Here is a 26,301-nt window from a genome sequence, read left to right as displayed (position 1 = left end):
GGTAATCTAGCAGCTGGATTTGCCAGGGTAAGAATGTGGGGCTAAACATTTAGCTCTAGAAAGAACGGAAGCCTTATGTAAGGAAGACTAAACACCTGAGACATTTATAGGAAAAAAAAAATCTCACACTCAGCACTTGGGAGTTCCAATGGACTTATTTATTGACCAATAGTACTATTCTTCCATCTCCATTCTGAGACCAGCAAACCAGAAGCAGCAGGTTTAGCAGGCAAAGCCAACAGTGTATATGAATTACATATGTGTGTGTGTGCGTGTGTGTATAGGAAGGGGATGGGAAAAATACAATGACAGTGGTAACCAGAGAAGATGGGACCCAAGAGGGGAGCCCCATTTGCCTCTCAAATAATGCCCTCCCCCAGGGACATGGACAGTAGCAAGATGTCACTAGAGTTTCCTGTAAGATCTGTTTTGAGAAACGTGTGATGCCTGGCTAAATGAATACAGGAAATGAAATGACGAGTTGATCACTACTTTGTTTTATCACCTTGTGGAATTTCCTCCTTTTGGACCTTTTCACGGAGCACTGGTTGGTCACTCGGGGGTGGAGATTTGGAGAATATCATAAGCCTGTTCTTACTCTCGGATTTGAAGGGCATCCCATTGCAGAGACAGTATACTAAGTATACAGGGACTGGGAGGATGACAATGAGAAAAAGGATGATGACCAAGAATAGTCCCCATGACGGGTATGGTCGAAGCACCTCTTTTGACTGTGGAGAAATGGGAAAGGGGTTTAGAATATCAAAGTTTCCAGAAGAAGAAGAAGACATGTGAAGGGGAAAGGTGGAAAGGGAACCAAGGCAGAAGACTAATGAGAACACAGGGAGTGGAATGTGATGACCAGATTCTTCAGCCAGGAGGTGACTAAAAAATCTGACCCCACTCCCTGGGGCTCCTGGGTCTGGGGAGGGAGGCTCACACCAACTGAGTCCCAGGCGATGTAGGTCATGGGCTTCATACTAAGGTCAACCAGGATGATCACCAACAAGAATAGTAGCACAACTGGAGACACATAGCACCACAGCCTACTGCAGATGGAGGAGATGGGGCGGTCCAACAGGACAGCCATGTCTGCAAGGAACCTGTGAAAGGACAAAAAAAAGTGTGGTGGCCCAGTCAGGCTTCCAAAATCAGACCACTTCTCTCAAACTACAGCTTTACCACCCTAACCCAAGCCATTATTAACTCTTATTTGGAATATTATATAGCTCCCAGTTCTAGTTTTATACTTGACTATTCAGTCTATCCTCCTATATAATTACATATATCTTTTTATTTATTTTTTATCCTTTTATGTTTTTTTGTACCAGGGATTGAACCCAGGGGCAATTAACCATGAAGTCACATCCCCAGTCCTTTTGGCTTTTTATTTTGAGACAGGATCTTGATAAGTTGCTTAGGACCTCACTAAGTTGCTGAAGTTGTTCTTGAACTTGCAATCCTCCTGCCTCAGTCTCCCAAGTTGGAATTACAGGTATGTGCCACCATACCAGCCATAGATATCTTGTTAAAAAATAAATATGATGAAACTGTCCTATTCAAAACCTTTCAATGCTTCATATTTTATTCTGCATAAAATGTTAGGTCCTGTCATGGCTTATAAGGTCCTCGTAATCTGGCTCCTGTTACCTCCCCTCATCTCTTAACATTCTATTCTAGCCTCTCTTGACTTCCTTGTTCTTCAAAAACTCCAAGCATGATGCATATTCAGGCATTGGTATTTAATGTTTCCCTGTCTAGAATACTCTTTCTCAAAACCTTGTCATGGTTCCCTTCCTCATTTCACTCAGTAGTCTGCTTGCATGTCATCTTACATTCCAGGGAAGAGAAAGGCCTTCCTGGTAATCCTATCTGAATCATGCTCACATGCATTCCTACTCTGGATCATCTTACCTTACCCTTTAATTTTCTCCTGTCACTTATTTTTACTATCTTATTTGTAACTAATTTGTTTATTGCCTATCTACACCACTAGAATGTAAGTTTTGTGAGGATAGGAATTCAATGCATATCCCTGGTAACTAAAACAGTATCTGGTGCATATGAAGCATGCAAAAGGTATATTAAATAAAAAAAACAGAAGATTTCTCAGAAGACCTTGAAATTAAGGATCCCTATGTCACTCTAGTTGGGTGAGAGCTGAGGCAACCAGGAAGGGTCCACCTTCCCTACAAACCCATGCTGTATGGGAGCCTGGACCTAGGACATCACCTCTTGGCCCCATAAGCCCAGGCTACAGTAATGTTTTCACATATGATGATGAAGAAGATGGGGAGGACTATCCAGTATTCATTCAGCAGTCTCATGAAGTAGATGCCTGAAGGTCGAGTGAAGAAGAGGCCACACAGGTACAGGATCATAATGATACCCACTGGAAAAAACATTGAGTCTGCATCAAGATCAAACGTCTAGCTAGATGACAAGGGCTAAATGGAGGTCAGGGTAAGAGTCTCAGTGGAGTCAGGGCCATGGGTGGGAATAGGAACAAAGATCAGAGTACCTGTGAGCAGTATTGTATGTTTTCTGAGGGAAGAGAAGGTGTCCTGGAGTGGGAGAATGATGCCCTGCATGAATCCTACCATGATGCCCAGCTCTCTGAACAGCAACAACAGAAAGAAGAGGAGAGACCAGAGGGAAGACCAGGGAAGAAATGAGGTGTACTCAGCAAAGATCAGGAATGAAAAGCTTTGGCTATCCTTAATCTGCAAGGAGAGAAAGGGCAGGAGTTAGTGTCCTTGAACTTAACAATAACAATTAAAAAAGACAAAGACATGTTCTGCCTTTTCTGGAAAACTCCCTGAAATCTCTGAATCACTGAGAAAAACAGATCTCCAAGCTAACCCTCTGACATGGAAAACCAATCCACCTAGCATTACCCATGAAGGGCATTTGTGAGCCATAGTTCTTTGCATTAACAGGGTTTCAGATTATAGGGAGCTTCTGGGATTTTTTTTTTTTTCTGGTGCTATTAAAAGCTGAAATTTCTGCTGTGCAGAGGCTTTGAAGAACATATGACATGTCTTCAGATATCTCTACTGACCTGCAAAAACTGATCCTGTATGTTGCATTCAGGTATGTAGCTGAGGACCATGTTCTTGATATCCTGGGGAAGGCTGTTGAGCCAGGTGTTATAGATGGAGGTTGGGTTTTTTCGCAGATCAGCAGGGGGATAAGCATCAGGAGGCAGTTTCCCAAGGTTTATCAGATTTATGAGTGTTTCCACATTCCTAAGGATAGGGGATTAGATCAAATAGAATCCTTTGGCACCTTAGGAAGTGGCCTCCCCTTTTCCCTTGTCCTCCAGGTCAGAAAGGTATTCACTAGCCTAGCATTACTGATCTAGGCAAGGTTGAGTCTGGAATGAAACCAAAAGGCACCCATCTTCAGACATGAATTCGTTTTTGTGAGTCTGAAGAATTTCAATCAGAGTAGACTGCAGAAAAAGGGATCTTCTTGGGAACTCTGTGGTCTCTACTCTAGTGATGGGGACTATTATTACTTACCACATTTCCTCCTTCCTTTCTCAGACTCATGGGTAAAAACCAGCCTTCTAAGTGTCATATTATGGAATATCAGGGAGCAGTTTGCCTGGACTATGATGGGTGCAATGTTCCCAAGGAGTTGTGCTACATGAGACAAACTGTTTTGGGGACTTTTTGATCTCACCCCTGCTGACTATTCCTCATCTTCCACCGAGACTCATTTAATATTCCATATTCTGGTCAGATTTAACCATGCCCTGTCATGTTATGATATCCCAGGCCATCCTCATTCTTCACTTGGCTAACTTGTATAAATCTTTAAAAATTTAGTACATTGCTCTCTGAGAACTGCAATGGAGGGTTTTCCAATATTGACTGATAAAAGCAAAATGTAAGTTTCAGGAAAATAAATACAATTTGATCACATTTTAGAAAATGGAATACTATATGCTGTTCTGATAATAGTCCTGTTAGATATTTGTACTAATCTTCTTATTGGAAATCTTGACTGGAAGAGCAAGGTGTAATGGCCCAGACCTATAATCCCAGGTTGTGAGGTAGTAAGATCTCAAGTTCAAATCTAACCTCAGTGACTTAGTGAGACCCTGTCTCAAAATTAAAAAATAAAGGTCTGGGAATGTGGCTCAGTGGTAAAGTGCCCCTGGGTTGAACCTTCAGTATCCCTCAGAAAGGAGGCTGCAAAATATTTTTAATCTTAAAATAATAAAAATGTTGGCAGCCAGGTGTGGTGGCACACACCTATGTTCCCAGCAGCTCAGAAGCTAGACATGAGGATCTCAATTTCAAAGTAAGCTTCAACAACTTAGCAAGGCCCTAAGGAACTTAATGAGACCTGGTATCAAAATAATAATAAAAAAAGGCTGGAGATGTGGCTCAGCCTGGGCAAACCCTGGTACCTGTTGACAGGATAATAAGAATTTTATCAGACAAAATCTGAAGTACAGACAAGAACAGAGGGACTTCCAAAGACATTTTATCCTGAAGGCATATGCTGAACACACACACACAAAAACTGTACATACAGTTTCCACTTTCATGACCTTTTAGATATAAAAGGGGGGCATACAAGCCAGATATCAAATGCTACAGCCTGCCCAAACCAGAAGATCCCTCTTAAATCCAAAGGGTTACACCTTCAGTATAAAAATGACCTAGGAGCTTGCATCCAGTCCTTCCACACAATAGGGAATGTAAGGAAAGTTGTTTTAGAAATGAGCAAAACAAGGGGAGATTTTTAAAGTTTCTGACTTGTTGAATTTAAAGCCCAATGTTTCGTATCACCAAAACTTAGGCCAACAACTGAGTTTCACGCAGTTTCTAATGCCCCTATACATCAAAAATCTTATTATTTCTGAAAGACTATGACTTGATCCTAGGCCTTTAAGAATTTCTATAGTGGTCCTCCAAGATGAACAAATAAGTAGAACACAGTCCAAGACAACCAGATACACAAAAACAAAACACTTTGAGCAATAATCACCAGGAACATGGCAGTAAAAATAATACTTACGGTGACTTCCACATGTTAGAATTATCAAGGATTACAGTAAAACTATATTAACCAATAGAAGACAAATTTGAAAACATTTTTAGGGAGTAAGAAATTATACATTAATCATGAAGATTTTAAAAAAATTTAGTTGTAGATGTACACAATACCTTTGTTTTATTTTTATTTATTTATTTATTTTGTGTGGTGCTGAGGATTGAACTCTGTGCTTCACACGTGCCAGCCTAAATATGAAGATTTTTAAAAAGTAAACAGAGGGGCTGGGGCTGTGGCTCAGTAGTAGAGTGCTTCCCTAGCATATGTGAGGCTGTTATTCAAGTCTCCGCACCACATAAAAATAAACAAACAAACAAATAAATAAAGGTACTGTGTCCATCTACAATTAAAAAAATTAAAAAGAAAACTCAAAAGAACCTCTTGAAATAAAATAACTGTAATGTAAAATTCAGTGGGTATTTTGACATTCAGTCACAATGGAGTAACAGAGATCTGATTTACCCTACCACTGTATACAGCTAAACAGTTAAACGAAGTAATTATCTATAGATATTAGATAACAGCACAGGACTTCCTGAGATAAGAAAGCAACTGACTGACACGTGTCATACAATCACCCCAGTTTTCTGCCTGAAGATACATTCTAGTCTGCAGAACAGGGAGCAAGATTGATGGAGTTCAGGGAGGCCAAAGCAGGGAAGAATTCTGGAGGAGATACAGCTATGAGAAAATATTCCAGAAATTTCCAAAGAGGTCTCCTTGAGTCTTTGCTGAATATTAAGATATATATAGGGTGAAAATCCACAAGGGCACGTAAAGAATAACTGCAGAACATCCAAGTTCTAGGTGAGTTATTCTGTAGAAATCCCAGGAAGGCCAAGTCTTAGAAGTGGGACTGAGCTACACTGGGGAAAAAGGCATCTCTAGATCCACTTTAATGAGACTTAAAAAACAGCCTCAAAAGGATCAGCCAGGTGTGGTGATGTGCACCCATAGTTCCAGCTACTGTAGAAACTGAGGTGGGAAGACAGCTTGAGCCCAGAAGTTTGAGGTCAACCTGGGCAACACAGGGAAATCCCATCACAAAAAAAAAAAAAAAAAAAAAATTGGGGCTGGGGATGTGGCTCAAGCGGTAGCGCGCTCGCCTGGCATGCATGCGGCCCAGGTTCAATCCTCAGCACCACATACAAATAAAGATGTTGTGTCCACCGATAACTAAAATAAAATAAATATTAAAAAATTCTCTCTCTCTCTCTCTCTTTAAAAAAAAAAATCAAAATGGATAATAATTAAAGTACCTGCTAGAACAAAGTTCAATACTCATTAAAGGAAGGTAACAAAAATCAAATACTCAAACATGTAAAACTCACAAAGTTCATTCTTCAGGAAAAAATTAATGAACAAATTAAGGAGGAAAATGTGATTCATAATCAAGAGAAAAATCAGCAAATAACACAGACTACTAAATGACAACATCAGCAATCAAGGATATTAAAACTATGTTAAGTCATTTAAAGAAAAACATCAAACTAATAATTAGAGAAACTGAAGATATAAGAACAAATACAAGTTCTAGAAATTAAAATACAATACCTGAAATGAAAAATTCCCCAGATGAAATTAACCGAATAGATATCAAGTTAAAAAACAAAAAATAAATCAAAATGACCTGGAATACAAATCATATCTCCATAATAACCCTGAATGTTAATGTCCTAAACTCATCAGTCAAAAGACATAGACTGGCAGATTGGATTTTTTAAAAATACCCAACATTATGCTATCTTCAAGAGACTAAACTCCTAGGAAAAGACATCCACAGACTGAAGGTGAAAGGTTGAGGAAAAAACATATCACTCATAGGGAGTGTGTAAACAAGAAGGAGTTTCCGGGCTGGGGATGTGGCTCAAGTGGTAGCGCGCTCGCCTGGCATGCGTGCAGCCCGGGTTCGATTCTCAGCACCACGTACAAACAAAGATGTTGTGTCCGCCGATAACTAAAATAAATAAATAAATATTAAAAAAAAAAAGAAGGAGTTTCCATCCGCATATCAGATAAAGTAAACTTTAAACTTCAAACCAAAGTTAGTCAGAAGGGATAAAGAGGGACATTTTATACATAATAATCATACATCAACAAGATATAACAGTTGTAAATATTTGTCCCCCAAACAATGGAACATCTACATATATCAAACAAACCCTTCTCAATTTCAAGAATCAAATGGACCACAACACAATAATACTGGGTGACTTTAACACACCTCTCTCACCACTGGATAGATCTTCTAAACAAAAACTAAACAAAGAAACCATTGAACTAAATAATACAATCAATGATTTAGACTTAATGGATATATAGAGAGTATTTCATCCATCATTAAATAAATACACTTTCTTCTCAGCAGCACATAAATCCTTCTCTAAAATAGACCGTATGTTATGCCACAAAGCATCTCTCAGCAAATACCAAATACTCAGTCTTTTCCCTCACTCAGATAAATTGAATTCAGAGATACTACCCTGAATTCAATCAGATCAAAATTGAATGAAATTATAAATCAATGGTAAAATAAAAAATACAAGCTACTCCAACACCTAGAGACTAAATAATATGCTACTGAATGAACAATGGATAGCTGAAGATATCAGGGAGGAGATAAAAAAAATTCTTAGAAGTAAATGAGAACACCAATACAATATAACAAAATCTCTGGGTAGCCCTAATCTATGAAGGCAGTGCTAAGAGGAAAGTTCATTGCATTGAGCTTATTCATTAAAAGAACACAAATACAACAAATAGATGACCTAACATTACATCTCAAAGCCCTTGAAAAAGAAGAACAAATCAACACCAAAAGTAGAAGACAGGTAATAATTAAAATCAGAGCTGAAATCAATGAAATTGAAACAAAAAGTTGGTTATTTGAAAAAATAAACAAAATTGATAAACCTTCGCTACGCTACCAAGAGGAGAGAGAAAACTCAAATTACTAAAATTTGTGTTGAAAAAGGAAATTACGATGGACACTATTGAAATACAGAAGATAATTAGAAACTATTTTGAAAATGCATACTCCAATAAAATCTCAAACACATAAACAAATTTCTAGAGACATACGACCTACCCAAACTGAACCAGGAGGACATACATAATTTAAACAGATCAATCTCAAGCAATGAAATAGAAGACACCATCAAAAGCCAGTCTGGTATGGGGTTGTGGCTCAGAGGTAAAGCACTAACCCACCACATGTGAGGCACTGGGTTCCACCCTCAGCACCACATAAAAATAAATTAATTAAAGTATTGTGTGTGAGGAGCCACTGCACGCACCTTTAAGTCCTGATGCACCACGGGGATCTGAAAGATCACTTAGTCTGGCGCCTAGTGCCATGACTTGTGACTCAAGTCTTTTCCCTCACTCAGATAATAAGGTGTGGCTCTGGGAGTAGCCCTAGGAGTAGGCAACACCCAGAGGGGTTGAGCTACATTCACCTGTTCCCTTATAATCCTACCCCTTGCCTCATTTAAATGGTTTTCCCCAATAAAAGAGTTCAGCATGTTCGTGATCTCTCTACAACTAAACTAAAACTACAACTAAAAAATATATACATATTTAAGAAAACAAAAGTCTACCAACCAAGAAAAGCCCAGGACCAGACAGATTCTCAGCCAAGTTCTACAAGACCTTCAAAGAAGAACTAATACCAATACTCTACAAATTATGCCATGAAATAGGAAAGGAGCAAACCCTTCCTAACTCATTCTATGAGGCTAGTATCACCCTGATAGCAAAATCAGACAAAGACGTATCAAGGAAAGAAAACTTCAGACCAATATCCCTAGATACATAGACATAAAAATTGCCAATAAAATCCTGGCAAATCGCATACAAAAACATATTAAAAATATAGTACACTATGATCAAGTGGCTTTCATCCAAGGGATGCAAGGTTGGTTCAACATATGTAAATCAATAAACGTAATACATCATATCAACAGACTTAAAGACAAGAATCATATGATTATCTCAATAGATACAGAAAAAGCATTTGAAAAAATACAGCACCTCTTCATGTTCAAAACATGGGAAAAACTAGGGATAGTAGGAACACACCTCAACATTGTAAAAGCTATCTAAGCTAAGCCCAATGCCATCATTCTAAATGGAGAAAAATTGAAAACATTTCCTCTAAGAACTGGAGCAACACATGGATGCCCTCTTTCACCACTTCTATTCAACATAGTCCTTGAAACTCTAGCTAAAGCAATCAGACTGACGAAAGAAATTAAAGGGTTATAAATAGGAAAAGAAGAACCCAAACTATCACTATTTGCTGATGACATGATTTTATATTTATATAGAAGATGCAAAAATTCCACAAGAAAACTTCAAGAACTAATAAATGAATTCAGCAAAGTAGCAGGATAAAAAATCAATACCCATAAATCAAATGCATTTCTATACAATAAGCAATGAATCTACTACAAGAGAAATTAAGAAAACTACCCCATTCACAATAGCCTCAAAAGAAAAAAAAAATAAAATATTTGGGAATCCATCTAACAAGGGAGGTAAAAGACCTCTACAATGAAAACTACAGAACACTAAAGAAAAGAATTGAAGACGATCTTAGAAGAGTGAAAGATCTCCCATAGTCTTAGACAGGCAAAATTAATATTGTCAAAATGGCCACACTACAAAACTGTTATACATATTTAATGCAATTCCTATTAAAATCCCAATGACATTCTTCACAGAAGCTAGAAACAGCAATCATGATATTCATTTGGAAAAATAAAAGACTCAGAATAGCCAAAGCAATCCTTAGTAAGAGTGAAATAGGAGGTATCACAATACCAGACCTCAAACTATATTACAGAGCAATAGTAACAAAAAAGGCATGGTGTTTTCACCACAACAGATATGTAGACCAATGGTAAAAAATAGAAGACACAGATAAAAATCCACATAAATATAGTTATATTAGACAAAGATGCCAAAAATATACACTGGAGAAAAGATAGCCTCTTTAACAAATGGTGCTGGGAAAACAACTAAAAAAAATATTTAAGGAAAAAAAAAGTCTACCAAACAAGAAAAGCCCAGGACCAGACGGATAAATAAATCTTTATATAGCAAAATGAAATTAAACTTCTATTTCTCACACTGCACAAAAAATCAACTCAAAGTAGATCAAAAACTTAGGCATGGGCTGGGGATGTGGCTCAAGCGGTAGTGTGCTCGCCTGGCATGCGTGCAGCCCGGGTTCGATCCTCAGTACCACATACAAAGAAAGATGTTGTGTCCGCCGAAAACTAAAAAGTAAATATTAAAAAAAAAAAAAAAAACTTAGGCACTAGAATAGAGACCTTATGCCTAATAGAAGAAAAAGTGGGCCCAAATCTTCATCATGTTGGCTTAAGACCTGACTTCCTTAACAAGACCTCTAAAGCACAAAAAATAAAATAAGAATCAATAAATGGGATGGATTCAAACTAAAAAGTTTCTTCTCAGCAAAGAAAACAATCAATAACGTGAAAAAAGAGCCTACAGAATGGGGCTCACACACCTCACATAGAGCACTAATCTCCAGGATATATAAAGAACTCAAAAAAACTTACTACCAAAAAACCCCCCAAACAATTCATTCAATAAATGGGCTAAAGAACTGAACAGACACTTCACAGAAGAAGAAATACAACTGATCAACAAACATGGAAAAATGATCATCATCTCTAGCTATTAGAGAAATGCAAATCAAAACTAAGATTTCATCTCACCCCAGTCAGAATGGCAATTATCAAGAATACAAGCAATAAAAGCATTGACGAGGATGTGGGGTAAAAGGTACACTCATACATTGTTGGTTGGACTGCAAATCAGTGCAACCACTTTGGAAAGCAGTATGGAGATTCCTAAGAAAACTTGGAATGGAACTACATTTGACCCAGCTATCCTACTTCTGGGTTTATACCCAAAGGACTTAAAAATCAGTTTACTATAGTGACACAGCCACATCAATGTTTACAGTAGTTCAATTCACATGTGGTATATATACACAATGGAAGATCACTCAGCCTTAGAGAAAATAAAAGAGAGAAACCCACATTCATAGTTGGTGTCACCACTCTCTTTCAGCAATTAACAGGATAAATAGATAAAAAATTCCCATACATAGACTTGAACAAATATCAAACAAATTGATCTAATTGGCATTTATAGGCCACTCCATCCAACAATAGCAGAATGTATGTTCTTCTAAAGTGCACATGGAATATTTCCCAAGATAGACCATACACTGAGCCATAAAGTAAAATAAAGGAATTGCAACTATTTTCTGCAATGGCATTGATTATTACTATTATTACTCCTACTATTGTTTTTGTTACTATTACTATGTACTAGGGTTGGACCCAGGGGTGCTTTACCATTTAGCAACATCCCATAGCCTTTTCTATTTATTTATTTAGAGACAGGGTCTCAAAGTTGCTTAGGGCCTCACTAAGTTGCTGAGGCTGGACTTAAATTTGTGATTCTGTCTTAGCCCCTGAGTGGCTGGGATTACAGGTGTGTACCACCACACCCAGCAACAATGACACTGAATATTGAATCATTAATAACAACTAAAGAGTTAAAACCCAAATACTTGGAAAATTTTAAAAATACTTCTAAATAGCCAAGGGTCAAAGAAGAAATTAGAAGGAAAAAAGTATTTATTATTTTGAGTGAAAACAAAACAATGTATCAAAATTTGTGAGATGTAGTTAAAGTGTTACAATTTACCACATTAACAAAATATAGGAGAAATAGATACCTAAGCAGGAAAACCATGGTTGGATATGCAATCATTTCAATAATTATGTAATAAAAGCTTAACAAAATCTCAGCACACATTTGTAAAAACTCACAGAAAACTAGGAACAGAATCAACAGAATCAAAGTTCCTTCAACTTGATTAAAGATACCTAGGGGGAAATCCCAACAAATAATACACAGGTGAAACACTGCTTCCCCCTGAGAATAGCAAAATGCAAAGATATCCTATCCTACTCCTATCTAACTGAGAACTGGAGATTATAGCCAGTCCAATAAAGCAGAATTTAATTTAAATGATTTTTAAAAGATCAGAAAGAAAAAGTCAAATCTTTATCATGATTGTGTATTACAAAAACCTAAAGCTACAAGAACCAATACATGAGTCCAGCAAGATCCATACACACAACTCTGCTGCATTTCAATATACTAAAATTAGCAACAAGAAACCGAAATTTAAGGGCTGGGGTTGTGGCTCAGGGGTAGAGCACTTGCCTAGCATGTGTGAGGCCCTGGGTTCGATCCTCAGCACCACATAAGAATAAATAAAATAAAGGTATTGTGTCTAACTACAACTAAGAAATAAATATTTTAAAAAAGAAACTGAAACTTAAGCCAGGCACGGTGGCACATGCCTGAAATCCCAGCAAATGGGGTAGTTGAGGCAGGAGGGCTCTAAGTTTGAGGCCAGACTCAGCAACTTAACAAGGCCTGTCTCAAAATAAAAAGGGTTGGGGATGTAGGTCAGTGGTAAAGTGCCCCTGGGTTCAAATCCCCAGAACTCTCTCCCCAAAAGGAACAAACTTCCCAACATTCTGTAATATAAATTAAAAATAAAACATTATGCTAGCTAGTCAGATATAAGAATGCATAGAATATGATTCCATTTACTGTATTAAAGACAAATCTATAGTGATAGAAAACATTAGTGATTGACTAGGTAAAGGAAACAGAAAATACTGACAGTTTACGAGACCTGGAATATATAGTAAATAGGTCTAACAAATAAGATGAGAGTGCTAATGAGGCAGAGGCAATATGTAAAGAAATAATGGCTGAGAATTTCTGAAGCAAATAAAAAACAGCAATCTACAGACAAAAGAAGCCAAAATAACTCAATAAAATGAATTCTCCCTTGGATACATTATAATGAAATTACAGAAAACCAAATAAAGAAACAATCTTAAAAGGTAAAAAGAGAGGTTACCTTCTGACAGCTAAATTCTCAACAATCACAATTAAAGCTGGCAGAGAGTGGTCTATCTTCAATGTGCTGGGGTAGAAAGGTCCTGCCATGCTAGCAATCTATAGGCAGATACAAGAGATTTCAAAACACAGTGAAATAAAGATATTTTAAAAGGAGAAAAACATGGAATTCTCATTAGCAGACCCTCACTGAAAAATCTGAAAGGATATTCTTCAAGTAGATGGAAATCATAAATGGAAGGCCTGGGTAACAAGAAACAATAAAAAGAAAATGGTAAAATAGGAGATAGTACATCTAATCACATTTTGCATAATAAATGTAAATTTTAGAAAAAAATTTAAAATCAAAATACATGATGTAAAGTTCACATGTAAATGCATATAGAGTTTTATGTCCCTTGTTTTGGAAGAGGATACAGTACTGATTTCCTTTAGACACTGAAATCAAGAATACATACTGTAAGTTCTAGGGTCATCATTTAATTGCTAAGAGAACAGAAAAAAAGGCCACTGAGGTCTTAGGCTCAATACTCAGCACTTAAATAATATAAAATAAAATAGCTAAATTCTATTTAGCTATTTTATTTATCTAATTCTATTTGATTAAGTATTCTCATCAACAGAATGGGTTGTCAAGCTTTTTAGTTTTGTGCTTTAATAAATGGAATACAGAACTTTAAGTTTTGAGTGAATTTGAATTTTTTTTCAAGGTTGAGGTCCTCTTTTATTGTAGTTATAATATGGAATTTTGTTTTAGTCATTGTAAAGTTGGTATACAATTTACTAGCAAGAATTACATTCATCCATCACCACTATTTCCAATTCCATGTTATTATTCTAAACGTAAACTCTATCCATTAAGCAGTAATTCAGCTTTCCCTTCCCCCAACTTCTGGCAACTTCTAATCTATTTTCTGTCTCTGTATTTATCTGTATACTGTATTTATCTATTCTAAATATTTCAAGTAAGTGGACATACAATATTTATCTTTTTGTATCTAGCTTATTTCACTTAGCATGCTTTCAAGATTCATTAAAGCTATAGCACATGGGGCTGGGGTGTGGCACAGTGCTGGAGCGATTGCCTAACATGTATGAGGCACTGGATTCAATCCTAAGCATCACATAAAAAAATGAGTGAATAAATAAAATTATTTTTAAAAAGTTACAGCATATATCAGAATGTAATTCCTTTTTATGGATGAACAACCCATTATGTATATATACCACATTTATCTATTTATTTGTTGATGGAAATGTGGGTTGTTTTCAACTTTGGCTATTATAAATGATGCTGCTATAAACATTCACATCTCTCTCTGATATGTGATCAAGTATCTCTTTCAACAAGTATATGTTCAAGTTCCTTTTTAATTCCTTTAGACATATACCTAGAAATGGAATTGTTGGGTCAACAAATTGTTTAACTTTTTGAAGAACTGCTAAACTGCATAGTAGTTTCACCATTTTAAACTCCAACCAGCAATGTACAAGGATTCCAATTTCTCCATTTTCACCAAAACTTATTTTCTTTTTTAAAAAAATTATAGCTAACAGTAGATGTGAAATAGTATCTCACTGTGGCTTTGATTTGCATTTCTCTGCTGCTGAGCATCTTTTCATGTGTTTACTGTTCATTTGTGTATATTTGAAGAAAAGTCTATTTGAATACTTTGTCCATTTTAAATACTGGATTGTCTTTTTATTGTTAAGTTGCAGAAGTTCTTTATATGTCCCAGATCTTGTCAAATGTATAATTTGCAAATATTTTCTCCCATACTTTAGGTGTTTTTTCACTCTCTTCATAATGTTCTTTGATGAAGTCCAATTTATCTATTTTTTCTTTTGTTGCCTTTGCTTTTAGTGTTTGTTTGCTCTTGCAGTGCTGGAGACTGAACCCAGGGCCATGCACATTCTAGGCAAGCCCTCTATCATAGAGGGCCTTTTTAAAGTTTTATTTTGAGACAGGATTTTGCTAAGTTGCCCAGACTGACCCCAAACTTGTAGTCTACCCATCTTCAAAAAAAAAAAAAAAAAAAAAAAAAGGAAGCTTGAAGGCTCACACATGTTAATTTCAAAATGTATTACAAAATAACAGTAATGAATACAGTGAGATACTGGTATGAGAATGTCACATAAACCAATGAAACAGAATTAAGAGCCAGAAATGGACCCTCATGTCTGTGGCCAGTTAATTTTCAACAAGGGTGCCAAGACCACTGAATTGGGAAAGAAGTTTCAACGTGAAAAGGTGCTAATTAGACTTCTCCACACAAAAGAATAAAGTTTAACCCTTAAATTACATTCCTATGCAAAAAAGGAACTCAAAATTGATCAAAAGACTAAATTTAAGAGTTGAAACTGTTTTTCAATTCTTAGAAGGGAACATAGGGGCAAATCTTCATGACCATGGATTTGGCAATGGTTTTAAAAACATGCCACTAAAGCCAGGCACAGTGGCACACACCTATAATCCCAACTCCTCTGGAAGGCCTTATCTGGCTTGCTGAGACAGAAATTAACGGCTCTGTCCTCTGCAGTGATTTCCCACCACCATTCCTTCCAGTTATCACAAGGTATGACTGTCTTAGTATCTAATTCCTTTCTCCTTCTCCCTCCAAAACTGAAACCCCAAGGAAAACAAGAAATGTTTTTCTGATTCACCTGTCCAAAGCTCCATGGTATACAAAGAATATTTTCATAGTAGGGAAAACAGTCAGTGGATATAAGAAGAATAAGTTCTGATATTCTATTGCACAGTAAGGTGATTACAATTAACAATGTTGTATTAGTTCAAAGTAACTAGAAGAATTTTAAACAATCTCACTATAAGAAATGATAAATATTTGAGATGAATATGGTAAATACCCTGATTTTATCATTATACGTTATATGTGTGTGTGTGTATAAACATCACTACATTCCATAAATATGTACAATGAGTAATATGTCAATGAAAAACAAGGGCTAGGAATGTATCTCAGTGATAGGGCACTTGCCCAGCATGTATGAGGCCCTAGGTTCAATCCTGAGTACTATGAAAATAAATGAATAAAATAAAATAGAATACATAAATCCCTAGTGGATGTTTTTGGAATTAAAGCCAAAGAATAAATAAGTTATCAGACAAAAACGGCTTTACTACTGAGAATCCTTTTGAATTTAATATGCTGGATGAACAAAAATTGTTAAATTTGGGAGTCCACAGTTAAGAATTCAGGAAATGGAGGGCTCTGGACAGTTCTCTGTATGGGTGTGGCCTTAAACACAATTTTGTGTATCTAGAAATAGAGTAATTCGAATGTTTATCATTTTTATCATATCTCTGTTAGCATATCCACTCTAAGGTAGATAGCTGGCAGACTCTAAGTCTCAACATTTCTAGAGCTAGAAAAGGGTTCTGAGAAAGATAAAACATGACCGAGGATTGTATCCTGTGTTTTTAGCTATAGGGGAAAGTAGCAATTTGCAATTACATCTGAGGTGGAGATGTGAGAGTCTGGTTCTTTGTAGCATCTTTAGGATTAAGGTCTCTGAGTTCTGAAATTCCCTGGGACTTGGACCCTCAATTAAGGAGCTGGTCTTACTTCTCATTGCAGCGGTATGTGAGGACCGTAGCCCAGAAGCCCAGCACTGAGAGGATGAAAGTTGTAAAAAGCAATAAGGTGACCACGATGACCACAGCCATGATGAAGGTATCCATGACACAGTTGTTGGACTGGGGCATGTGCGAGGCTAAGGAGACAATGGGGCCAAAGCCTAGGCCCAGCTGAAACACAACTTGGCTCCCTGCTCTTGACCACACATTTAAGTTGTACAAAGCTGACACCTAAAAGGGAAAAGTCAAGTGTAAGAGAGATTTAAAGAACAAGAGGTCGACTATAGCAGAAATGCTGGGGGGAGTTGGGGGAAGCACAGAATGAGATGACACAGAAAGAAGGCCTTAAAAACAGGGAGCCATGATAACTTTTGAGGAAGAGATACCTCACCTTGGCAACCAGCAAATGTTGAAGGCCATATATTGCCCCTTCCAGCAGTAGACTCCGGATAAGGAAACAGAAGAGGATGAAATAGGGAAGTAGTACCAAGACATACATTACCTGAATTGAGAGTAGTACATATCAGCAATCATGTACCAGTAGGAGCCAAACAACAGCAGGGATCAAAAATTCTGAGTCAGGAATTAGTAAGAGTTTAAAAAAAAAGCTTTCAGCAGGAGTCAGGGGCTAGTGGGAGTAAAAGGCTAGAAGGAGTGAAAAATTAGATCCACATGTAACAAAATGAGGAATGGGTTAGAGCTTCTGAGAATATCAAGGAATACAAAAATGGTGGCTCACCTTCCCAATGGACTGGAGTCCATTGATGATAAAAGCACCAATGAGACACCAGGACACAAATAAGGGAAGGCTCAGACTTAAGACCGGTAGCCCACCATCCTCAATTCTGTCTGAAGCCTTCAAGGTCTGCTGGTACCAGAAGTAGATGGAGGGTGTCGTCCGTGCACAGGCTGGATCTGGAGGGACCTGGCTTTGGATATGCCTGCTAGACAGGGTAACCCCTCCCCTCTTCTTTATTCCCACTCACTTCCCTATACCTTCCCTTCCCAGTTATTTTTCCTTCTCTCTTCCTTTTCCTTGTCCCTCCTTCCTTGCTCCTTTCTCCTCTTCCAAATTTCCTTCCAGCTATTTTCCCCTTCTCTTCCTCTCTCATTTCCTCCTCACCAAAGTCACTGGCATTCTTCAATAAGGGACATTTCTCCCATGGAACAGGGAACTGGAAGAAGTGGCTCAAGTAGAAGAGGATCCAAGAATTGAACACATTCGTGTACGTACTGGTGATGAAGCACACCTGGAGACCAGGGAGGAAGTGGCTGGGGAGGAAGCCTAGGGACAGGAAAAAGGAGGGGATCTGACAGAGCGCTGAGGGACAGAAGGGACTTGACCCATGGACGTTGGGATGTGGGTGGGGTATTAAGTTAGGCCTCAGCATCCCAGTGCTCCTCACCATGAAGCTGATGTACCCCACTCCACCAGCCCAGGGGCCAATGATCTTCCACAAATCCAGGCTACCCTGCTGCAGCATCTGGCCAACTGCCATCTCCAGGAAAAGGAGAGGAATCCCAACAAAGACCAGAATGATGATATAGATCATGAAGAAGCTACCTGTGAAAAGGATTTAGGAGGGGTTCTGAAAAACTTCTGGGCTTTCAGTACCCAGATTTATTCACAGGCCCAGGAAGACATGCTCACCACCAGCGTCCATCTGTTTCTACATCCCTCACTGTCCCACATCTGGTCCCCTAGTTCCTAATTTCTGGAAGACCTAAATACCTAATTTCTACCCCACCCATGACCAGGTCTCCAGCCCTATCATCCTCCTGTACCTCTACCCTTTTTCATTCCCCCAGGTATTCAGGCACTTCATACCTATCCCGCTCAAAGTACCAAGTCTCCAACATCTACATATCTCAGAGATGTTATAAAATTGAAGCCTGGACAGTCTTCTGTCCTGCTAGCCCCTTATGAATCAAGACTTACAGCCTCCTTTGTGAATCCAGAGGTAGACAAAGTTCCAGAGCTGGGTTGGCCTCAAAGAGTAGCCCACCAAGGTCAGAATATAATGAAATTTTTGGGGCCAGAGTGGACGCACAAGGAAGGTAGCTTCCTTCTCTGTCACTTCCACCTTTTCCTTTGAGTGTTTTTGCTTCATGACTGAGGTAGCTGTCACATCTGATACAATATTTTGCTTGGGTTGGCTGTTGGCCCTGGTCTGAGCCTCAAAAGCATGGGTCTCCCAGGCCTCAGCCTTCGCAGTCCGGGTTGCCAAATCCTGAAACTCTGAAATAGAGGCTGCAGAAGACCAGGTGACCAGGTCCTTGCTTTCCAAAATATGGATTTCTGGGACACCATCAGTAAGCTTTGTCAAAGTAGATGAGGTTGTTTCCAGCAAGGATAGTGAAGTGTGGGCCTCTATCTCCGTCCCAGGAAGAGTCTCACGAGCATCTCTAGCTTCTTCAACAGAACGTTCACCTTTCTGAGTAGACCTTAAGACCATCAAAAACTATAGATTTCAGATTTTATAGTTAGGAATTTATTGAGTTCCAAGACAATTCTTAGTACTTCCTTAAACCAAACCTCATTTCTATCCCTACTACCACTGACATTCAAAGTGCATATGCATGCACACAAACTCATATCCCTCTTACATAAGTTCTATTTTTTTTTAAGTACCAGAGACTGAATCCAGGGACGCTTAGCCACTGAGCCACATCCCCAGCCCTTTTTAAATATTTTATTTAGAGATAGGGTCTACAGAATTGCTTAGGACCTCACTAAATTGCTGAGGCCGGCTTTGAACTCACAATCCTGCCTCAGCCTCCCAAGTCAATGGGATTACAGGCATGCCCCACCGTACTCAGCAAGTTTTACTTCTTAGAAATGTCTTAATGCAAGAAAAAGGGGTAGAGGGGCTGGGGATGTGGCTCAAGCAGTAATGTGCTCGCCTGGCATACGCAGGGCGCTGGGGTTCGATCCTCAGCATCACATAAAAATAAAATAAAGATGATGTGTCCACTGAAACTGATCTCTCTCTCTCTAAAAAAAAAAAAAAAAGAAAAAGAAAAAGAAAAAGAAACAAGGGTAGGAATCACACTCAAAGGATTTCTGAGACTGAGATACATTCCCTATAGAAGGAGGTACCATTTAAGTTAGACTTTTGAATCAAAGAATCTAATTTAATCCTAACCTTCTTTATTCTTTAGGAAAGTTGTCTTACCTCTATGAACTTTCTCATCTGTAAAGTACTCAGGTCTCTGCTCAAATATTACCTCACCAGAGATGCCTTCCCTGTCTATTTCAAATAGCAGCTACCTACTCACCACTCTTTCCATCTTACCTCTGTTCATTTTTCTTCCTAGCCTTTCTTTAGCTCCTGATTTTTGATGTTATTATCTACTGAATGTATCCAGTGTCCATCTCTGTCTCCTGCTCTACACCCAGACAGAAGATGGTACTTACCTCAAAACTGGGGCCACTCTCATCTCAGCTTGCTGTGCTCCCGCCACTCTGACCTTTGGCTGGCTTCAAAAGTCTACAAGACAATGGGCAAGAATTGAGCTGGAAAAGAAAAGAAAAAAAAATGGCTGTAAGAGAGAGAAAGAGAGGGAGGGAAGTGGAGCTTTATTTTAAAGGGAATGAGCATACTATACAAAATCAGAGGTTGCAGGTAGGCCTCAAATCAGCACTGGCACATCTGGGTCACATGGATAATGAACTGTAAGACACACTATTTCCAAAGAGTTCTTGGTATCTCAGGAAATGTTTACAATTCAATGATATGTCTTTAATTTATCTCTACTATATGTAAGTATGCAATAAAAGAAAAGACTGACAGAAAAATGCATGAACATATAGAAGGGAAAGGACTGTTGGAAAGTTTATATCCTTCTCTCTTTTAGATAGTTGTAACCTGTCTACAAAAAAAGCATATTACTTTAATACTCAAAAAAAAAATATATATATATATATCAGCTGCAGGGAACTGACAAGGATACACAAATGATAGGTTCTCTACACCTGCTGAAAGCTTTCTCAGAAAAACTAGCATTCCCCAGCCCACAATAGCAAACGAAACTGATTTCACTACTGGAGATGCTGGGGCTTCTAGCACTTATCCTATGCAGTGCTCAGCACTGCTCAAAAACAGTTTTGTGGTACTCGAAGGACAACTAAGCAAAAATAGTAGAGATGTCAACTTCTAAAACTGGAAAGCATGGTCATGCCAAGGTATACCTTGTTGGAACTGATATTTTCATAGGTAAAAAATATGAAGATATGTACCTTTCTACTCATAAGATGGATGTTCCAAATATTAAGAGAAATGATTATCAACTGATGTGCATTCAGGATGGTTACCTTTCCCTAACAACAGAAACTGGTTAAGTTCGTGAGGATCTTAAACTGCCAGAAAATAAAGTAGGCAAAGAAATAGAAAGTACAATGCAGGTGAAGATGTACTGGTGTCTGTTATGTGTGCAAGGAGTGAAGAATATGCTGAAGCCATAAAGCACTGCAAATAAATGGGGACATCAGGCACGAGCCAACAGTTTGGATCTGGATCAATTGCAGATCTAAAGTTTGGTTCCAAGTTGTCACCAAAGGTATGACATTCATAAGCAACCTCATTTTTTTAAACTGTTTTGAAGTTGTGCTGGTTCATTCTGCAAGTAGTCAGCAACTCAAAAAAATCAATAATTTTTAAAAATTTTGTGTCTTTCCTATAACATTCCTACAGTTTTATTATGTGGGTCCAAGAAACATGAAGCTTCAGCAAATGTGATTTGTCTGAGCAAATCATTCCTTAATTTTAATAAAATGATTATTGAACTAGGGTTTTAAAAAATATAATATAGCATTTGGTGGTACTAAAGTACCACATTTAAGTTAAATTGCTCTGCATTAATTTCAGACTTAATGTCAGAATACGTAGATTATGGATTCAAATTGTTAGTTTCAGTCTGTGTGTGGCAAACAAATCTTTAAACAAAAATCATGTTATCAAAGAGTATCAGTTATCTTGGTGGTTGTGTGAAATGATATACATTACTTTGGTCATACCATTCTTTGCCACACTGTTGGCAGATGTAAGCCTTAGATGGTGGTTTTAGTACTTGCTTGTCATTGACAGAGAGACACTGAGCTGTTGGGTGAAAATAAACAAATCACACTGTAAAGATGACAAAAAAGGATAGTGGCAAAGGAGGTTGGTAAACTCTAGGTTTTGACTTGAGACCTTTGTAATCAGCATAAAAATTAGGAAGCAATTTTTTTAATAAATTTTTTAGTTATAGATGGTCACAATGTCTTTATTTATTTTTATGTGGTGCTGAGGATAGAACCCAGTGCCTCACACCTGCCAGGCAAGTGCTCTACCACTGAGCTACAGCCCCAGCCCAGGAAGCAGCTTTTTAGTTGTATTTTTGCTTTTAGCTTTTGTCCCCCATAACTCCCTGGCATTGAAAGGACTGACCTGCTTTACAGGACACTGTGCAGTGCTTTTTTTGCAACCATGTTGAATTAAGTGTTGGTATTTATCAGTAATTGTTCCTTTTCAACCATTTTAAAGTATTTTTTTACCTTAAAATATTAGACTTGGACTGGAGTTGTGGCTCAGCAGTAGCCACAAGCGAGGCCCTGGGTTTAATCCTCAGCACCACATAAATAAATAAAATAAAGATATTGTGTTCAACCACAACTAAAAAATAAATATTTAAGAAAAAAATATTAGACTAAAACTGGCAATTCTTAAGTTGATTTGGAATTCTTTAAATTGATTTGTCAAATTTATGTATTTTTTTCTAAAGTAAAATGAAAGTCAATCATGGAATAAATGTTACTTTATTTAAAATTATTATTTAACTTATTTTTTAATATTTATTTTTTTGTTGTAGCTAGACACAATACCTTTTATTTTATTTATTTATTTTCTGTGGTGCTGAGGATCAAACCCAGGGCCTCGCACGTGCTAGGCAAGCGCTTTACCGCAGAGCCACAACCCTAGCTCTATTTAACTTATTTTAAGTGTTATGTATTTTTTCTATTTTCTGTCTTAATTCGTACCAATGTGAAATGTGAAATTTAACTAGGAAAGAAGTCTATAAGCCAAATCATTCTTTAAAGTGTTTCAGGTGACATCACTGCACTCCCATTTTGTCTTTTAGATCATTCATATATATGTTTGTGTGTGTGTGTGTGTGTGTGTGTGTGTATGCACATGTATATATCCATATATATCCAATATATATCCATATATATAGTCATTCCAAAATTTTAGACATCATTATAGAGTTTAGCTCAATAGCAATGATTACATTGGAGTGAAACTTAGAACAAAATCACTTATCTCAGTAATGCCTTAGTTCTCTAAGACAAGTTCTGAGATCTTTCCCATCATGGCTTGACCTCAAAGGTCTTTGTTCCTATCATCTAGAGAAAAACATGAGATATAACTCATCTAATAAGTGACTAGAAAGAGTGTTAGGAACATAAGATCTCCAAAATTCAGTTGCTTAATTTGTACACACTTTAAAATTTTGTCTTGGCCTCAACAAACCCATTTGGACAAGAAGCAAGATACTTTAAGAGAAGTACAAGGAAGAGGATTCTAAAGCACAAGAAATACTGAAGTCACAATAATTCTTTTAGTAAGACATTAGCTTTTGCCCATCTAAAGCACAATTAGTAATTAGGTTGAATTCTTTCCAGTATTGTTTTTTTTCTTTAATTTTTAAAAATAGTTGTAGGTGGACAGCTTGCCTTTATTTGTTTATTATTGTATGTGGTGCTAAGGATTAAATCCAGTGCCTCATACATGCTAGGCAAGCGTTCTGAGCTACAGTCCCAGCTACACTTTTTTTTAAAGACACACTTATTCCACATCATGATTAGACCATTACATTTAGCAATCAACAAGCATGAATGCAAAAAAAAAAAAAAAAAAAAAGTCTACATTAAACCTTTGAGAGCTTTACACTTTTCTCAGAAAAGAAACTAAAATAACCTGTTATACAATTAGTCACAAATATAGTCCTCGAGGTTTTTTTGCCCATACACATGAGTATTGTCTAAATCTTATCTTCTTTGTAGCAGCTAGGTCCTGCCATCACTGTGCTTGGCTGAGTTTACAAATCTATTGTAAACTATAGCTTCCCTGTCACTTCTCTGGCTCTCCTCTCCTGCTAAGCTTTGTTTTCAGGCAGTATTAAAACCTTCTGTCACTGCCATAACTACTGCTGCTGCTGCAACCGTCATAGCCACCTTGGTTTCATGGTTTAGCAAAGTATTGGTCTCCACCACCATAAGGTCCAGAGCTTCTGCCTCCAAAGTTCCCACACCCACCATGGCCACTGAAGCCATAACCAAAATTATCATTTCCACCAAAACCACCTCCAAAGTTTCCAGAACTGCTTCGACCTTTTTGGCTTAATGAAGCATTAGCCATCTCTTGCTTTGATGGGGCTCTTGTTACTTCACAGTTGTGGCCATTCACAGTATGGTATTTCTTTATCATTTATTTATTTTTTGTACTTATAGATGGAAAGCATGTCTTCATTTATTTAATGTGGTGCTGAGGATTGAGCCCAGTGCCTCACCTACACTAGGCAAGTGCTCTGCCACTGAGCAATAGCCACTCCCACAGTATGGTATTTCTGAATGACACACAGAGTCTTGTTTGTCAAAAATTACAAAGCTAAGCTGCCACCCCAACCTATGCGGCAGCTGAACTTAAGATGGCTGGTGTGAATCTGCAGGGACACCAAACAAAACACAGACACAATTTACCTTTGCACAAGCTTCAGGACAGCTTCTCCACTTTCGGCCTCAGGCTTCCCAAGACAGAGAGCAAGAGAAAGTCATGAGAGGCAGGCAAGAGAGAGTGAGCATGTAAGTGAGCTTTTATTGAGGGAACTCTTGTTCTTTAGAAGGTTCTATCCAAAAAAGGCCAGAAGGGGCAGGGATACAAGGGAACAGGTGAGTGTAACTCAACCCTGTGGGCACATCCCACAAAAAAGATCCCTTACTATCCAAGCTAGACTCTGCCCTAACCAGAGCGAATGCAATGGTTGGTCAAAATCTGAGGCATCAGGACTAGAAGGGTACGGTCATTCTTTGTGGCTCCCCACACAAAGCCCCTTTTCTTTCCACTGCCTTGGTCAGTCATGATTTCAATAACTTCAATTTTTCTGTACTGTTCAAAATAATATTGTAGGTAATGTGGATTCAGGGTCTTTAATGGTACCAACAAAGATCTTTTCCACAGTTAAGTGGGCCCCTGGTCTTTGAGAATCTTCTATTGAGACAGCTCTCTAGTTCCACAACTCTTCCATCCACCTTGTGTGGTCTTGCATGAATGGCTGCATCCACTTCCTCCACAGTGGTGTAAGTGAAAAACCCAAAGCCCCTGGAGCACTTGGTATTTGGGTCTCTCATTACCATACAGTCCATGAATCTTCCCCATTGCTCAAAAATGGCTTCTTAGACTCTCAGTTGTTTCAAAGCTCAGCCCTTCGATGAACAGCTTCAACAGCTGTTCCAGCTCTTTAGGGAAGTCTGATTTAGACATGAAAGGCAACAGGAAGAGACTTTAAGGATACTTCATCTGGGGTGTCCACAGGCAGAAAGGAATAAGCTAACAAATATATCCCTCCAGTATTCTATTTAAGTATTTACTACATACTGCTTTAGTTTTTGTAGTACTCTAATCTCTCACTTCTGGTTGACATTACCCATGGGAATTCCAGAAAGTTATTAATCTGTGTTGCTGGCTGGTCATTCTTCTGGCCCCAGTTAACCATACTAGACTTCTGACCTAGTATTAGTTCTAGATTAGCATGCCCTTGTTCTTCCTAATTTGTCAAACTTTACATAAATATGTTTTCAATTGTGATATAAGGATGTATAAATGATAATAATGCATCTCTATCTCCATACCTTGTATGACAAAAGCTATTTATGCATAAATATTGCATTTTAAATATTATATGAAGTGTAAATACTCTAACAATTATAGATTTTGAAGATATGGGACTTTATTTTCACATAAGTCATTTCTCTATAACTAAATATTTCATTTAGTAAAGCTTTATATATTGTATTAAAAGGAAGCAGGGAACATATATTTTTTAACAGAAGTGAATTCTTTTTTTTTTTTTTTTTTTTTGGTACTGGGGACTGAACTCAGGAGCACTCAACCACTGAGCCACATCCCTAACCCTATTTTGTACTTTATTTATAGACAGGGTCTCACAGAGTTGCTTAGCACCTCACTAAATTGCTGAGGCTGACTTTGAACTCACAATCCTCCTGCCTGAGCCTCCTGAGCCACTGGATTACAGGCGTACATTCTTTTTTGGCATCAGAGAAAAGTTAAAAGTTGATTCCTACTATTTGTTGTACTTTTTTGTAGCAAATGTTAAATATTACAAGTTATTATGTGTAGAATTTAGATTGTCATGTTGATAGATTATACAATGATACACCATTTTTGTCTGTACACATTTTACCAGTTTATAAACAATATTAACAGGTTGAAATTTGTTTCTTTCTAAGAAAGCATATATTATTTCTTTTGTGAACATTTCGTTACACCTTATTTGCTACAAAGCTGTATACTCTCTGACAGATTCAAATCATTGCTGTTCTGATGACACATTTGCATCATAACATAATTGTGATGTTCTTTTATGCT

The 26,301-nt window shown here is 37.7% G+C and overlaps 1 protein-coding gene and 1 pseudogene across 1 annotated transcript; one reads left to right on the top strand and one right to left on the bottom strand.

Moving 5' to 3' along the window:
* Window positions 1-372: 372 nt before the first annotated feature.
* Slc6a16 (solute carrier family 6 member 16) lies at window positions 373-19,110 on the bottom strand. Its single transcript, XM_076839343.2, has 11 exons — window positions 18,594-19,110; window positions 18,061-18,218; window positions 17,778-17,904; window positions 17,394-17,569; window positions 17,046-17,156; window positions 16,644-16,885; window positions 3,062-3,248; window positions 2,522-2,723; window positions 2,233-2,392; window positions 941-1,103; window positions 373-731 (listed from the first exon to the last, which is right to left on the bottom strand). The coding sequence occupies exons 1-11, from the start codon at window positions 19,108-19,110 to the stop codon at window positions 489-491; spliced, it is 2,286 nt and encodes a 761-aa protein (XP_076695458.2). The 3' UTR covers window positions 373-488.
* Window positions 19,111-19,456: 346 nt separating this feature from the next.
* Window positions 19,457-21,133, top strand: LOC143384306 (eukaryotic translation initiation factor 5A-2 pseudogene; annotated as a pseudogene).
* Window positions 21,134-26,301: the final 5,168 nt, after the last annotated feature.

This window comes from Callospermophilus lateralis, chromosome 18, assembly GCF_048772815.1.
Source record: "Callospermophilus lateralis isolate mCalLat2 chromosome 18, mCalLat2.hap1, whole genome shotgun sequence".
Lineage (NCBI taxonomy): Eukaryota > Metazoa > Chordata > Mammalia > Rodentia > Sciuridae > Callospermophilus > Callospermophilus lateralis.
The sequence above is the reverse complement of the archived record's forward strand: the minus strand, read 5'-3'. Positions and strand labels throughout refer to the sequence as shown.

Bases quoted from the DNA above. Each gene is read 5' to 3' on its own strand.
- Slc6a16 (XM_076839343.2), bottom strand. From the start codon at position 19,110: ATGGTCTTAAGGTCTACTCAGAAAGGTGAACGTTCTGTTGAAGAAGCT. The intron at 18,219-18,593 runs GTAAGTCTTGAT...TCCTTTTCACAG, and splicing joins CTGGATTCACAAAGGAGGCT to GTAGCTTCTTCATGATCTAT. The intron at 2,724-3,061 runs GTCAGTAGAGAT...CTCTCCTTGCAG, and splicing joins TACAGGATCAGTTTTTGCAG to ATTAAGGATAGCCAAAGCTT.